Below are 14,789 nucleotides of genomic sequence, written 5' to 3'. Positions count from 1 at the left end.
CCGGTAAAAACACTTCTCTACACCCCCGGCCCCCACCTCCCCCTCTGTCCACAACAGGTGCAGGATAAGAAACTGTCAAAAACCAAAACTGAGCTACCCCATGTCCACACACAGCGAGGATATTCGCACTTCCGGGGTTAATAATTTATAATAAAAAAAATACTAATAATAATAAAGAAAGAGCAAAAAGCGCTGTCTGTGTGTGGGAGAGAGTAAATCTTACTTCCCTGCTGTGTTGGCGCAGTTAAAGTGAAATAAAGACAAATACTTCTTCAGACTGAACAACACACTGCTGTCATCGCAGTCCGCGTCCAGGGACCGTCCTCAAATTAGAGGCCTCTAGAAAAACGTAAAAAAAATAAATAAATAAAAATGTTTCTATTTCTTTTTTTTTTTCTTTTCTCTAGTTTATGAATATACAACATTTTTCCTCCAACAAGTGGATTTTTTACCCACTTATTTACTTGTCACTTTTTTATTTCAATCAGTCATTCTTTCTCATCCTTTTTGAATTGGTTTATCCCAAAGCCTCGTGTCAATGCAACACGTTTGTTTCCACCGAATCGCAACATTTACCAACATTAAATATCTAGTTCATTTCTAAATCCAGGTTACAAAACTTCATACACAAATCTCTTTTCCAACCTCGTGTTTAAGATTCAGTGGAAATGCATTAGAATTGGACTAAAAGTTAATTAATTAACAAATTTCTGACGAGTTCAATGCGGTCCCTTTGGGCCGTGACTAAACTCAGAGCCACTGGAGGGCATTAGCAGACTCTTTAGTCTGTAGCTGTGAACTATTCCATGAAACCAAAGCAATACAATGCAATGTAGTATAATGCCTCCCTTCCCTGACTGAGTGCCACAGAGTGAGGGAGCGAGACAGACACAGACAGACAGAGCACTATTATATTTTTGCTTGGAATCAACAATAGTTTCCCTTTATCCACAAAGCGTGAGGCCTCCCAGCACCATCCCCCTTTTGAATCACTTTCTGGTAAGCTCAGCCTCAAAGTACAGCTTTGACAGTGTTTTTGATGCAATTGGGATTTTCATGATTCATCTTGGTAAGGTTTTTCTTTCATCAGGTTTTGAAAGTTTATTTGTATTTTTGTATAGGTGATTTTTCATTTGAAGTCACTTAAAAGTTTTAATATACCTATGAAATTTTAATATCACTATCCAATACTGCTAACTGATTCCATGGAGTGAACTTTTTTTTTTATGCTGTATTTAATCTAAAAGTTCCTCTCAGAGCACCAACCTGAAGTGAGGACAATGAGCCATTCAGAGGGTCTGAGGGCCGACTCGTCTCAGTTCACTCTGGAGGGAGAGCCTTTTCGGATCCTGGGAGGCTCCATCCATTACTTCCGAGTTCCCAGGGCCTACTGGGGGGACCGGCTGCTGAAGATGAAGGCCTGTGGCCTCAATACTCTCACAACGTATGCTCCCACTGTACCTTAGCTGTACCTCATATTGCTCAACTTTCACGCTCCTTTTACTGAAAGGAAGTCAAAAATAAGTCCCATTAAATGTGTTTGTATTAAAAGCCTTCTGAAGCAGTTCACCCTATTTCCTGATTTGCTTTTACAGGAAAATAAACTGTTCAGTTGTTTTTTAGACTTTAAACAACAGTTTGTTTGTTTGTTTGTTGGTTTGTTTTATTTTTGTTTTTTTTTTTTTCAGATATGTGCCATGGAACCTCCATGAGCCTGAAAGAGGTACATTCAACTTTCAGGATCAGTTGGACCTCAGGTAAGTTTCTCTTCATCTTTTTTCTCTTTTTGAAATTATTGACATTTTTATAAGATAAGAAGGATTTTTTTTTTAATGGAGCAGAAGATGTCTCTCCTTTTCTAAGAGCGTATGTCAGTTTAGCAGCAGACATGGGTCTCTGGGTCATCCTGCGTCCTGGACCTTATATTTGTGCTGAATGGGATTTGGGCGGTCTGCCGAGGTAACGCAGTTTTGTCATTCCTCAGGAACCCAGCCAATGTCTGGATAAGCAGTATCAACACAACTGTTTTATATTTCTTTCAGCTGGTTGTTGCAGGATAAAGACATGCAGCTGAGGACAACATATCCTGGATTTGTAGATGCTGTCAACCTTTACTTTGACAAGCTTGTCTCCATTATCAAACCTTTGATGGTGAGTTACTGTTTTCATATACCTCATACTCTTTTCAAAAACTATCAATGGTGATCCATTTCCTTATTTGCTTTTAAAGTATGAAGAAGGAGGTCCAGTCATTGCTGTTCAAGTTGAAAATGAGTATGGATCATTTGCAAAGGATGGCAAGTACATCCCATTAATTAAGAATGTGAGTATACATATATATATATATGTTACCAAAATAGATAATTTTTCCTCTTGCATGTAACATCTTCCTCTGACTGCAGTGTCTACAGACCAGAGGGATCAATGAGCTCCTGCTGACTTCAGACAACTGGGAGGGCTTGAGATACGCAGCAGTAGAAGGAGGTAATGAAGTTATTAAGACCTTTGAGTTAAACAAACAATAACCCCAAAACTGATCACAACATTTGTTTGATAACTACTCCTTTCTTTTATTTTGCTTTTGAAACTGTATGATGTCTGAGGATATGATTTGTTGCTCATTTCAGTTCTAAAAACAATAAACCTTCAGAGACTGTCATTTGGAGCCATCCAGCACTTGGCTGACATGCAGGTAAGTGAGTGTAGCATTTATGAGTTGTTTTTACATTTTCATACAAAATGTAAGATCTTCAATGAGCTACATAAAAGACAGATAATAGTTAAGACCAGTTAACTTTGTTAACTTAGAGCACATTTAAACACAGCTTGAGCTATCTGAAGTACAAAGACATTAAAATGAAGAAGTCTTTATTCGGGTAAAGAAAAATAAACACACACACACACACAAAAGAAGAAAACAGCAAGGAGCAATGATTGTCAACATTAAGATACGTATTTAATAGAGGCACTGTGTGCTGTTCTGCCTAGCCCCAGAAACCAATAATGGTGATGGAGTACTGGTCCGGGTGGTTCGATGTCTGGGGGGAGCACCACCATGTGTTCCACGCTGAGGGTAAGGAAATGCTTACAAACAGCTGTTTTTCCAGCATTAAAATGTACATTTTAACTTACAGAAAAGAGCATCACCATACCTCACTTACGCCTTCTGTTACTCAACATTGGCTCATGCTGTCCATTATGGCTTGGTTAATTTATTAGAAATAGATCTGTGTGGTTTCCATTGACAGACATGCTGGCTGTGGTGTCAGAAATCCTGCAAAGAGGCATTTCCATCAATCTGTACATGTTTCATGGTGGAACCAGCTTTGGCTTCATGAATGGAGCAATGGACTTTGGTACCTACAGACCGCAGGTCACCAGTTATGGTGGGTGTAGGAAACATCTGCCATGAAAGCCCAAGTTTTCCAAAACCAAATGCATTGCGTCATACTGTAATTTTTTACATTGCAGATTATGATGCTCCCTTATCCGAGGCTGGAGACTGCACTCTAAAATATCAGCTGTTGAGGAATTTATTCAGCCAGTACTATTGTATGTTGTGTTTAAGCATTCATGTGCTTTCATGACTTGACACATTTTATGAAAAACCACATAGAGCAAGCTCAATTGATGACTCAATTAGCCCGAGTAATTGAGTCTTTAATAAGAAGCCTTACTTAAGTGTTTTGTTTTTGGGTTGTTTTTTTTTTTTTTTTTTTTTGCAAACTGATGTTCCAGCTGAGCCTCTTCCTGAAGCGCCCTCTCCTCAGGAGAAGAGAGCTTATGACACTGTTGTAATCTTTCAGCACCTGTCACTGTGGGACAGCCTTCACTTCACAGACAAGGTAAGATACACATACCAAGCACCTGTCTGGTGTGACATTTGATTCTGTCATCTGCCGAAGGGAAAATGATGTATCCAAACTGCAACTAGGCCATACTGTCCACTCTGCGGTGAAAGCAAAGTGGGAGATGTGGTGCAAATCATGACTGACATCCGACACGCAGGCTTTTAAAATTGTTATCAGCCCGTGTGTCACCACTTGTCAAGAGCTCTGACAAAATGTTGTTTATGCTTGAGACAGATGTCTCACACCTGGTTCCTCAGATTTGGTCATACAGCAAGTTATCAGCACAAACAAGAATTTGCCATATGCTACATGCTCTCTTTTTTTTGCATTTGAGTCACAGTGACAATTTCTTCCAGCGACAGTGCAAAGCCAGCTCAGTGGCTGCGTATTGCCCTCCCTGTAAAAGTACACATAAAGGTGGAACATTGTGCCATTTTTTCCAGAGACCCAATGGAGTGCTGTATCTAATATGCTCTTTGTTTGACTGCCCATCCAGCCATACAGGTCAGAGAGGCCAGTGAACATGGAGAGTCTACCTGTCAACAATGGCAATGGTCAGTCATATGGTTACACACTGTATGAAACCACCATCAGCAGTGGAGGAATCCTCAACTCCAGGAACAACATCCGAGACAGAGCTTGGGTGAGGATGTAGGGATCGAACTTGAGACAGGCATAAATGCTGCTCCTGCATAATGCAGTCTCATAATACCTTTTTCTAAGGTTATGGACATATTGTGCACACATTTTGACTTCTCTATAGGTTTTTGTGGACAAACAATGTGTTGGCAGTTTGGGCTATAAGACTCAAGAGCTGACTGTCCCTGACGGAGAGGTACCGACTGTTTTTTTTTTTTGTTTTTTTTTTTTGTGCCTATTCTGAACATGATATCCTCTGCTCCTGTTGAAAGAAACACTTGACTGTATCTTTGTGATTTCTTTTTTTTTTTGACTACCTTCCCAAATATGCACTTCAGGGTGAAAGGATGTTGAGCGTACTTGTGGAGAACTGCGGAAGAGTGAACTACGGAAAAGCTCTGGATGAACAGCGCAAAGGTACTTTGTCCTCACTCAGCAGTGCGGCGGGCTGTGGGTGATGTTGGCTTGATGCTGTTTGCTCCGGTTCAGTCTTCTGCATCTGTGACTGTGCAGTTACTGTATTTCATATTTCTTCCTCATATTAGGTATTGTGGGAGACATTCTGTTGAATCACACCCCGCTGAGAGGATTCACCATCTTCTGTTTAGATATGAAGCCAACCTTTATGAAACGGTTTGTACATCCAATTTCATTTTTAATGCTGTGAAATTAGTACAGACCACTAGAACTGTTCAAAGACTCTAATGCATTTCCTCAAGCAAATTAAAGGGCAGACTCACACAAAAACATTTCATACTCTGCTCATAACCTCTGATGTTAAACAGGTAGGCTATTGACTTGCTATCTTTTTTGTTTTAGTGGTGTTGGATATATGACTTATCTGCCTGTATTTGCACAGATGCACGACACACTGCACATTTCAGGGAGTTGCAAGCACTAGATTATGTGCAAGGAGTTTTCTCACTACATAATATCAGATTGACTTCATCTTACAATAAGGTTTGACATTTTTGTTCGATCCTGTTTCAGATTAACACAGTCAGGTCAGTGGGAGTCTGACTTAAAGTCGTCCTCCGTTCCAGGGTTTTTCCAGGCCAGGCTCTATGTGGATGGGCCTCCCAGAGACACCTTCATCAGGCTCCCTGTGAGTAAAACAACTACACTCATGGCGAACATAGAGCTGGGAATTGGTTTAATATTCATGTAGTGTTTCTCACATTTCAGTTATACTGTCATCAATGACCTTGGTTTTCTTGACAGGATAAGAATGTGTAAAACTATCACAAACCCGAATGTTACTTTACATGGTATTAATGCAGTTTTCTAGTCTAATTTTATTTATCATTTGGTCAACTACCTGCAGGGTTGGGGTAAAGGAGCGGTGTTTGTTAATGGGCAGAACCTTGGACGGTACTGGTTCATCGGTCCTCAGCATTTTCTTTACCTGCCAGGTCCTTGGCTCAGAAGTGGAGAGAATCAGGTATCATGATGGTATTTAACTTCAGTTGAGGAATTAAGTTTACCCATGCTTCCCATTTTTCCTCATATAATAAGAGTATTATTCCCATACAGAGTTTTGTGTGCTTTATCTTGTCTCGCAGATCATCGTTTTCGAGGAACAGAAAGCAGATGACAAAATACTGTTTGCTGAAAATCCTGAGCATGGAAAGACAACTGATGTTTACAAGCTCCCCTTTTGCACACTGCTGTGAAAATAATATAAAGCAACAACACACATGCTTTTTCACACACACAATGGATGGGGGGGGGGGGGGGGGGGATTGAAACGAATTGTAATTGTGATTTTAATCCCCAATTAAGATACTAATTAATTAATAACCTAAGCATCAGTTTGCTTAATTTTGTATTTTATTTCAAAGGTTTGCTGAGGTGTCACGCCCTTCCAATGATGGTGGCACATTGTGACTTTTAACCCACATCTTATTAAATAAAAAAAAAAACGAACTAAAAATGATCACCTTGTTGATTTGTTTTGTTTGTCCTGTCATGGTGAGTTTAGACAGCCTGACTTTCCCTCACGGCTTTTCATTGGACCGACAGCTTGTCTGTAACTTCAGCGACATCTGACCCACAAAAAAAAAACGCACAGAAATGAAGGCCAGCGACCGGAACCAACATTGTAGATTTCCTACACAATAAAGGCTTAAAATTTGTTAGACTGTAAAATCTAAGGGGGTTTGATGGCATTTAATGATAACATAATAGTCCTCTTAGATATCTTTTTTTTATTCATGAATATCTAAATTCGTGTATTGATAGTGTCGTGAATGCATGTGCTAAAAACGAACGATTTTATTTTATTTTGGCGATCGAACGCGGAAGTTGTACTTGTAGCTGCGAGCTAGCTTGACGCTAGCGTTACCGTGTTGGCACGACAATTGCGGAAAGAGCGGTCGGTCGTGTTTAACTCCCAGATGAGCCGACTTCACGTCCCTTCAGAGCTTTCTTCAGGCAAACCGTACTCTGATTAAATTCACAGCGAGCTTACCGATATAGGAGAGCAGGTGTTTTCCCATGGTGTGTGCTGCAGTAGCGCTTCTAAGGTATCTTAGCTTAGCCCGAACCGGCGAGCTGCTCAACTGGGCGAGTTTGGGAGCAGATCTGTTGTAGTTGTTGTTGTTGTTGTTAATAATCATAAGTTTAGTTTTTACATTTAACTTCCGAACATGGAGTCATTCGGAGCCATCGGCACGTTTCTTGGATGCTCTGCGGGCTTTGCGGTGTGTGGGCTTCTGTTTGCAGCCTGCAAACTTGGCTTACTCTACCAGTTGTTCCACAAGGTAGGGTTTATTTCGTGCATCTTTTTTTTATTGTTGTTATTATTATCCATTTTCCCTTTCCCCCACATGCACTGTAATTTATTTTTGCAGCATGTTGCACAGATGAGTTATAGCAAATGCCTGCATCGCCTGCTCCCACCTGAGCTTTCTAGGTTGTCTCAGGTAAAAAGGTGCGCTGGGTTCCGTTTGTGTAAACTTTGACCAGCCCTGCGGTTTTTTTTCTAGCACAAAGGCTATCACAACAGGCAGGCTGTTAGTGGGATTACACAAAAGCCGGAGTCACATCTCCACCACAAGCCTGACAACATGTTGTTGTGAAATATGAGAGGCCAGTGAGGTGACCTCTCACCTCAAACTGACAGCTGATTATCTATGACTGAGTTATTTTTTTTGTACCTGACCCCTTTGTCTGTTAATTAAGGGGAACAACGTTTTCTTTTCTCTGGCTGGGCCAAACGCATTCCTTTCAGACTGAAACACAGAGTCCACGACACGGTGGAGAGAGCGTGGCGGAGGTCCTCCGTGCCCATGGGGTCAAATACGTTTTCACTCTGGTTGGTGGACACATCTCGCCGATCCTGGTGGCCTGTGAGAAGATGGGCATCCGGATCGTGGACACCAGACACGAGGCCACTGCTGTCTTTGCTGCCGATGCTGTGGCAAGACTCTCAGGTGGCCAGTTACAATAATATAAATGTGTCAACATGCCAGTCAAAACTTTCCTATTCATTTGAGACATAAGCTTCAGTCTTACGTAAACTCATGCTACCAGCAGTTATATAGGATAACTGGATTGGGTGTGTTGTAACCATGTTAAGGCATGTCTTAGTATGTAACAGTTAGTATCAGAGGTGTATTTAAAACCAATGTATTGCATTGCTGTGAGTGTGTTTTTTGGGGTAAGTTGATAGTTACTTTGGTTATCTGTCCACCAGGCACTGTTGGTGTTGCAGCTGTGACTGCTGGGCCGGGCCTCACCAACACTGTGACGGCGGTGAAGAATGCTCAGATGGCTGAATCACCATTGCTTCTCATAGGGGGAGCTGCTGGCACACTACTACAGGTGAACTGGGTTCAAATACTAACACGAATTTGATTGATTAATGTGCAAGCAAAAGAAAGTGACAGAACAAAGTAGTTGTCAGTCTGGAGCAATGGGTTCAGTTGCTGTCCGTCACAGTATGATTAATGATGAGCTTTATACTGAAGCTGTTCTCAACTATAACTTTTAACCTCTCTGTCATGTTGGTACAGGGAAGAGGAGCGCTGCAAGATATCGACCAGATGTCTCTCTTCAAACCACTGTGTAAGTTTTGTGCCTCCATCAGGACCATCAGAGAGATCGTGCCTACGGTCAGGAAGGCCCTGGCCATTGCCCAGTCTGGAACCCCTGGTCCTGTGTTCATAGAGTTCCCCATTGACACACTCTACCCCTACCACCTGGTGTCCAAAGAGTTTGGGGTCAAGAACCCTCCCAAAGGCCTGATGGGAAAAATCATCTCATGGTATGTTATCAGCTTATCAGAACATCTCTAATACTACTACTTACTAGTTACTACAAACTACAAACAATACTAGATATTAAACTATTTCATGGAATGGTGTGATTTTTTTTTTTTTCTCTCTCAAAGGTACCTCACTAACCATCTAACGAACCTGTTTGCTGGAGCCTGGGAGACCAGGGATGTGTCCCCGCTTCCTGTTGACATCCCACAAGCCACAGATGATCAGGTAAGACTTCCTGGTATTAAAGGACTTGATGCTACATTTTATACAGAGTATCATTATTAGTGAATACCTTTATCAGACAACCCTGTTTATTGTGTACGGTGTTTAGGAGTCCAAACAAGAATTTTAAAACATTTTTAAAAAATGTAAATGCACATCAGGTACAGAGGTGTATAGAGCTGGTGAGTCGAGCCAAGAAACCTGTGATTCTCCTGGGAAGCCAAACAACACTACCCCCAACACCAGTAGATGACATTAGGTAAAGGACAATGTTTTGCTCTCTGTTTTGTACTATTCTTTCCTGTGTCTTTCTGTTTTTCTGGCACTTGGCTATGCGTTTGCTCAATGTTGATACTGAAAATGTTTTCTTGCCTTCCAGGACAGCATTGGAGGACCTGGGCATCCCCTGCTTCCTTGGTGGCATGTCTCGCGGCATGCTTGGTAAAGACAGTCCCATCCATATCAGACAGAACAGGAGAGATGCGCTGAAAGAGGCTGATGTCGTGCTTTTAGCAGGTCAGCCAATTTAAAATTTGATCAAATTAAATTAAAATTTGAATAGTTCAGTTATTGTTTAATAATTCAGCAACTCTTTTGGAGCCTCGTTGAAGTGTTCTGCACAGCTACGCGGCACCCAGAATTCCGAGAAAAACACCAACATTGTGTGATGTCTTTGCAGGCACAGTGTGTGACTTCCGCCTGAGCTACGGCAGAGTTCTCAACAGACGCAGCAAGATCATTGCTGTCAACAGAGATGGAACACAGCTGCTGAAAAACTCAGATATGTTCTGGAAACCAACTATAGCAATTCAGGGTATGTTCACAATTTCCCATTGTGATCCACATTTCTAATTAAAGTAGCAAGTCATTTTATATTTCTAGTCGCCCGCTGCATCAATAGAGTATGTATAGTGTACATTAATTATGCTTTAATTATTGATTACTAATTATTATGCTTTAATTCTAAAATTTAAATATTGGTCTATTGAAGGGGATGCAGGTTCATTCCTAGTGCGGCTTTCAAAAGGTCTGAAGGGCCATCGCTGTCCAGAGGAATGGCCTCAGAGCCTCAAAGCAGGAGACGTGACCAAAGAAAATGCTAACAGGTATGCAGAGGTGATGATCCCCGGTCGATGTCCTGTGTGTCTCTGTGTGTATTAGCTCTCGATTGAAGTCTTAGAATACCATTTTTTGTGTGTGTGTGTGTGTAATTTTAGGGCTAAAGCTGATCAAAAGACAGAACACCACTTAAATCCTCTGAAAGTCCTCCACCATGTGGATGAGCTGATGGCTGAGGACAGCATCATTGTTGCCGATGGGGGTGATTTTGTTGGGAGTGCGGCTTACATCATGAGACCGAGAGGACCTATGCGCTGGCTGGATCCAGGTGAGATTCTGTAAAACAAAACAATGACTCATGGCTATTATGTTCATTTGTCTGCATATAAAAAATTATGGTGTAGAAGTCAAGTTCATATATGCTATCCAAATTTTTTCATATATTAAAAAGCTGTGTTTTAGGTCAATAGTGCTATCTTAATATACGTGCAGTCATAGTGTCATCATCTTCCTGGTTCTCCATCCAATAGGAGCCTTCGGAACCCTAGGAGTTGGAGGAGGATTTGCCCTGGGGGCAAAATTATGTCGACCTGAATCTGAGGTATCTTATTTTCCAGACACTTCTGAAAGCACTTTTGTGTCATTACAATTTATGCATGAAATGTCTCTTTGTGTGGCTTTCAGGTATGGATAGTGTACGGTGATGGATCTCTAGGATACAGTGTCGCAGAGTTTGATACTTTCACCAGACACAAGGTAAAATTACCATCACAATTATAACAATTTGTTCCATGTATGAAAAATTTAGAAGTGTAATAAATCAAGTAACATAAAGCACTGTTAAGTTTGGCCAGTCATTAACAAGCAGAGCGTTGCTACTGTTGGGAATCGCATGCATGATAAAATTTATTTAGATTGAAATCACTTCAAAGCGTAATACAGCATATATAAGGGTACAGTTAGCGTAGGTTGTATAAGTTGTGATATAGCCGTAGTGGACGGTGTATTTAAATTAGAATTATATTCACATATAACCCAATAATCATGATCTTTAACCAACAAAGTGTATAGTGGACACAAAACACTATTCTTTGATGGGATATGTACAATGCCAATCAGTTTTGGTTGTCATTTGGAAACTGACTGACTAACAACCATTGTGATTAGATGTTAAACATCCGTGTATCCATTTATTTGCATAATTATCAGTCTGTCTTAAATCAGACTTTCACTCAATCAATGCTGTCAGATCCTAGAGCGGAATTATGTAGAAATTATATAATGAAAATGGAGTCACCTGTCAGCTAAATTACCTTTTAAAAGGCCCTATATATGTTTCTGCAAACAATTAAACTGTGAATTGTTCCTAATATTTTACATTTAATTCCTTCCATTATTCTCTATCCCCACTATTCTATTTGATACCAGGCACCAGTTATAGCTGTGGTGGGAAATGATGCGTGTTGGAGTCAGATCTCCAGAGAGCAGGTTCCCATCCTTGGCAGCAACGTTGCATGTGGCCTTGCATTTACAGGTAAGGTTTCTCTGCAGTGTGTTGCTTGGTTGCTGCGTTTGTATTATGTCAGTTAATATCCCACACATTGAACAGGATTTTTTAAATCTATACATGTAATGCCTGGGCATGAGTTGATTGGAATATTTTGTTTTCCCCTCTTCCTTGCAGATTATCATATTGTGGCAGATGGTTATGGCGGTAAGGGCTATCTCATAGGGCGTAAGGACGAGGACAGGCTAAACGACATCATCAAACAGGCTCAGAAGGAGACCCGAGAGGGCAAAGCTACACTTCTCAATGTTCTGATAGGGAAGACCAACTTTAGAGAGGGCTCTATCTCTGTTTAGAGCAGAGTTATTTTTTCTGCGCAATGACCAGACCTCTGCTAATTCTGTGTGCCCTTAAACCCATATTTCACTTTGATACAAGGAAGAACCCACACTATGCTGATCATAAGAGTTGAGTCATGTCACTTACTTCCCTCATCAGATTAGTTACAACCTATACAAGTAAAACATTTGCAAGCACCAGTAATAACTGTTGTTATCATAACTACTCATTAACAGTTCATTTTGTATATTTATTGACAGCTAACTTTACTTCTACTTAAAACATAGCTCCAGGTCTGACAGCCTGGAAACTAGAGCTTTTGTAGTGCATTCAGCTTTCAGGGTGACATTAAGTTTCTTGAAATCGTATGAAAAGGGAAAGAGTAAGAAAATCTTTGTTCAAGGATTTTACCTCTTCGGGTACTCTAAGTTAGATTTTTGACCTTTAACTGGTGTAATACAACTTAGACAGATGTTTTTCCTCAAATCAACTAGTGACAGATCGTTGGTTTACCTTAGATATGACCAGTATGCCTTTTCTCCACATCTTTGTACAAAGATCCATGAAATCTTGTAGCTGTGCTGTTCCTTATCAGTTTGAAATCCCTTTTCAATGTTGAAGACGGTAATATGCCTTTTAACATTTGATTGTATGTTTGAATCGATTCGGCCCTTTTACACACCCTGTTCAAGGTTGGGATGTTGAGGGAGTGATGAATAATCACAGAGCTGAATCAACATCTCTGTAAAAGGGACAGCCATCAAGGTGGGGCACATACTAACACTGTGGCATTAAACGCCACGCTATTTGTAAAATGCTGACATACTATCTGAAATCACACATGGAGGTGGCAATGTGCCAGCTTTGCTTCGCTCGGTGTAAACAAGCGAAGACATTAGGGTGAGGGGTTTATTGCTGTTTTTAAAAGGCTATTGATATGTATAGATTGAAAATTTGCCTGCTGAGTAAGTTATATATTTAATACTAACTTATATGCAGAGATGTGGGGTATGAAATATGCCTATACACAATATGTTCTGCGCTGTAATTATACCACGCCAGGGTAACCGGTGGGGTTCATCTCCTGCTATACGTCTGATTTATTTGGTACTTTAAGGGATTGGGATTCTAAAATGCTAAATTCAGATACATTCTCAAATAAATTAGGAAAGTGGATAATGAGTGAACCTTTAAATGAACTGAGCATAGATTGTATTGTATGCACCTTTATTATTATTATAATTTTATTATTATTATTTTTTTTTTTTACAAATTATCATCCATTCTTGTAGCCCACCACCATCCATAAACCATAATTTTTCTATCTCTTGTCGTACAGGCACACAATTTATAGCTCAGTGTTCAACTAGCTCATCCCAACACACCTACTCAAACCTTAGATTTTGCTTTAAAATTGTGAAAAAAAAAAATGCTTGGATTTGAATGTCTGCTTTCAGTTAGCCTTTTGAAGTTGCATTATTGATTCAAACACTCCCTGCTACTTCAGCTTCAAATCTGGCATGGAGTGCAATAAAGAGGTGTGTATTTATATTGTAAAGTATGGACTTTCTATTCATGTTATAGGTCATGAAGCATAGAAGGATGTCAGCATTAAAGTTTTAATGTTTGCCTGTATTTTAAGAGACAGCTAAACATATAAATTGTACTCATTCCACTTGCACATGCACCAGACATACGAATTCACAACCCTTAGGTAAATATTTATTCTCAGTGGTTGGACAGACTTCCAGCTGCACCACCAAAGTACTTCAAAAAATATGTTCCCTCTTCTTTATGAAGTCACATAAAACAATATATATATGTATAAACGTCATGTTGCTTACCAATAAAATACATGACCTAAAAGCAGGAGTTAAAACACTAAGCGATTTTAAAACTGCACGTTTTTTGCCGTCAATACTTCGAGTGCAGTTTTTATGTTGAACAGGAGGTGGCAGGCTGGGACAGCAAGAGTTTACTGAAATAGTCAAGGCTGACGTGTTCCTGTTTAGCATAAATTATGGAGGAAAATCAACAGTCCATCTGGGGAAACATCTGCTGTTGGGAGTATCAGTAAATGTCAGCTTTACTACAAGAAGGTTTGGTGTGATTCCCAAAAAAAAAGAGAGAAAGAAAGAAAAACAGCTTACAGGGTTACTTTAAAATGTAGAAACTGTGGCTTTGAAAAAGATATACATATGCACGTGGGCAGACATTTTGGGTATAATTTTTATCTTTTTTCGATTTCTGATAATCATGTCATACACAGATTTGTTGAGTTTTGGTGGTTTCTGAATGTTTGTACGTGTTTAAACCCACAGACATTTGAATGATCCTGCAAAAGGGCTGCAACCTGCGCAATAATCATTTATCAGATGCAAACGTTTGTGGTGTGAAACAAAAACAAAAACAGTTTATACAAAATGTGCACTATACTTAAGACTGCTGTCGCCTTTTGACCTTGGTTGACGTCACACAGTCGGAAAGCCTCTGCGTTTGCTGCATTTAAGTGCTCTTTGTAAATCTCCCTTTCATAGGTTTTAAAATGTGCTTTGTTGGTTTTGTTTTAAGAAATAAAGCGATCATGAAACACTTTGAAATGAGTGAGTGAACCCCGTTGTCTGTCTAAAGTGTGTATCCAACCATCCATGTGGCATTACGTTACACAAATATCGTAAAGAGATTATATACACATACACGTCGCTGTATGTCTTACAAAATAATATCCCACATTGATTTTGCTTGTGTGTTAATTTTTTATACCAGTGTCTGGTTTGTTTGTTGTGTTTTTGTTTTTGTTTTTGTTTTCCATGCTGTGACACACGCTAACCGTGTGCGGAAATAATCTGGGAGAAAACGGATTTATTCCTGCGGCACCTGAAGGCATCATATGACCCGGGCGCT

At 40.1% G+C, this 14,789-nt stretch overlaps 2 protein-coding genes across 2 annotated transcripts; both read left to right on the top strand.

The window, feature by feature from the left end:
* Positions 1–100: 100 nt before the first annotated feature.
* On the top strand, positions 101–6,191 carry LOC115052517 (beta-galactosidase-1-like protein 2). Its single transcript, XM_029516669.1, has 19 exons — positions 101–136; positions 1,248–1,444; positions 1,689–1,757; positions 1,864–1,959; positions 2,043–2,151; positions 2,231–2,323; positions 2,403–2,484; positions 2,628–2,692; positions 2,989–3,073; positions 3,249–3,386; positions 3,472–3,552; positions 3,739–3,845; positions 4,348–4,494; positions 4,615–4,686; positions 4,829–4,907; positions 5,036–5,123; positions 5,481–5,595; positions 5,815–5,931; positions 6,053–6,191. Exons 1-19 carry the CDS (start codon positions 101–103, stop codon positions 6,161–6,163), a joined length of 1,887 nt encoding a protein of 628 aa, XP_029372529.1. The 3' UTR covers positions 6,164–6,191.
* A 947-nt stretch (positions 6,192–7,138) lies between these two features.
* On the top strand, positions 7,139–14,009 carry ilvbl (ilvB (bacterial acetolactate synthase)-like). Its single transcript, XM_029517358.1, has 14 exons — positions 7,139–7,252; positions 7,723–7,924; positions 8,188–8,315; positions 8,507–8,757; positions 8,884–8,983; positions 9,142–9,239; positions 9,360–9,496; positions 9,660–9,794; positions 9,972–10,086; positions 10,198–10,367; positions 10,570–10,640; positions 10,724–10,795; positions 11,468–11,573; positions 11,724–14,009. The coding sequence occupies exons 1-14, from the start codon at positions 7,139–7,141 to the stop codon at positions 11,900–11,902; spliced, it is 1,878 nt and encodes a 625-aa protein (XP_029373218.1). The 3' UTR covers positions 11,903–14,009.
* The last annotated feature ends 780 nt before the right edge of the window (positions 14,010–14,789 follow it).

Source organism: Echeneis naucrates, chromosome 13 (assembly GCF_900963305.1).
Source record: "Echeneis naucrates chromosome 13, fEcheNa1.1, whole genome shotgun sequence".
NCBI lineage: Eukaryota > Metazoa > Chordata > Actinopteri > Carangiformes > Echeneidae > Echeneis > Echeneis naucrates.
Note: the sequence above shows the minus strand (reverse complement) of the source record. Positions and strands in the feature narration are given on the sequence as shown.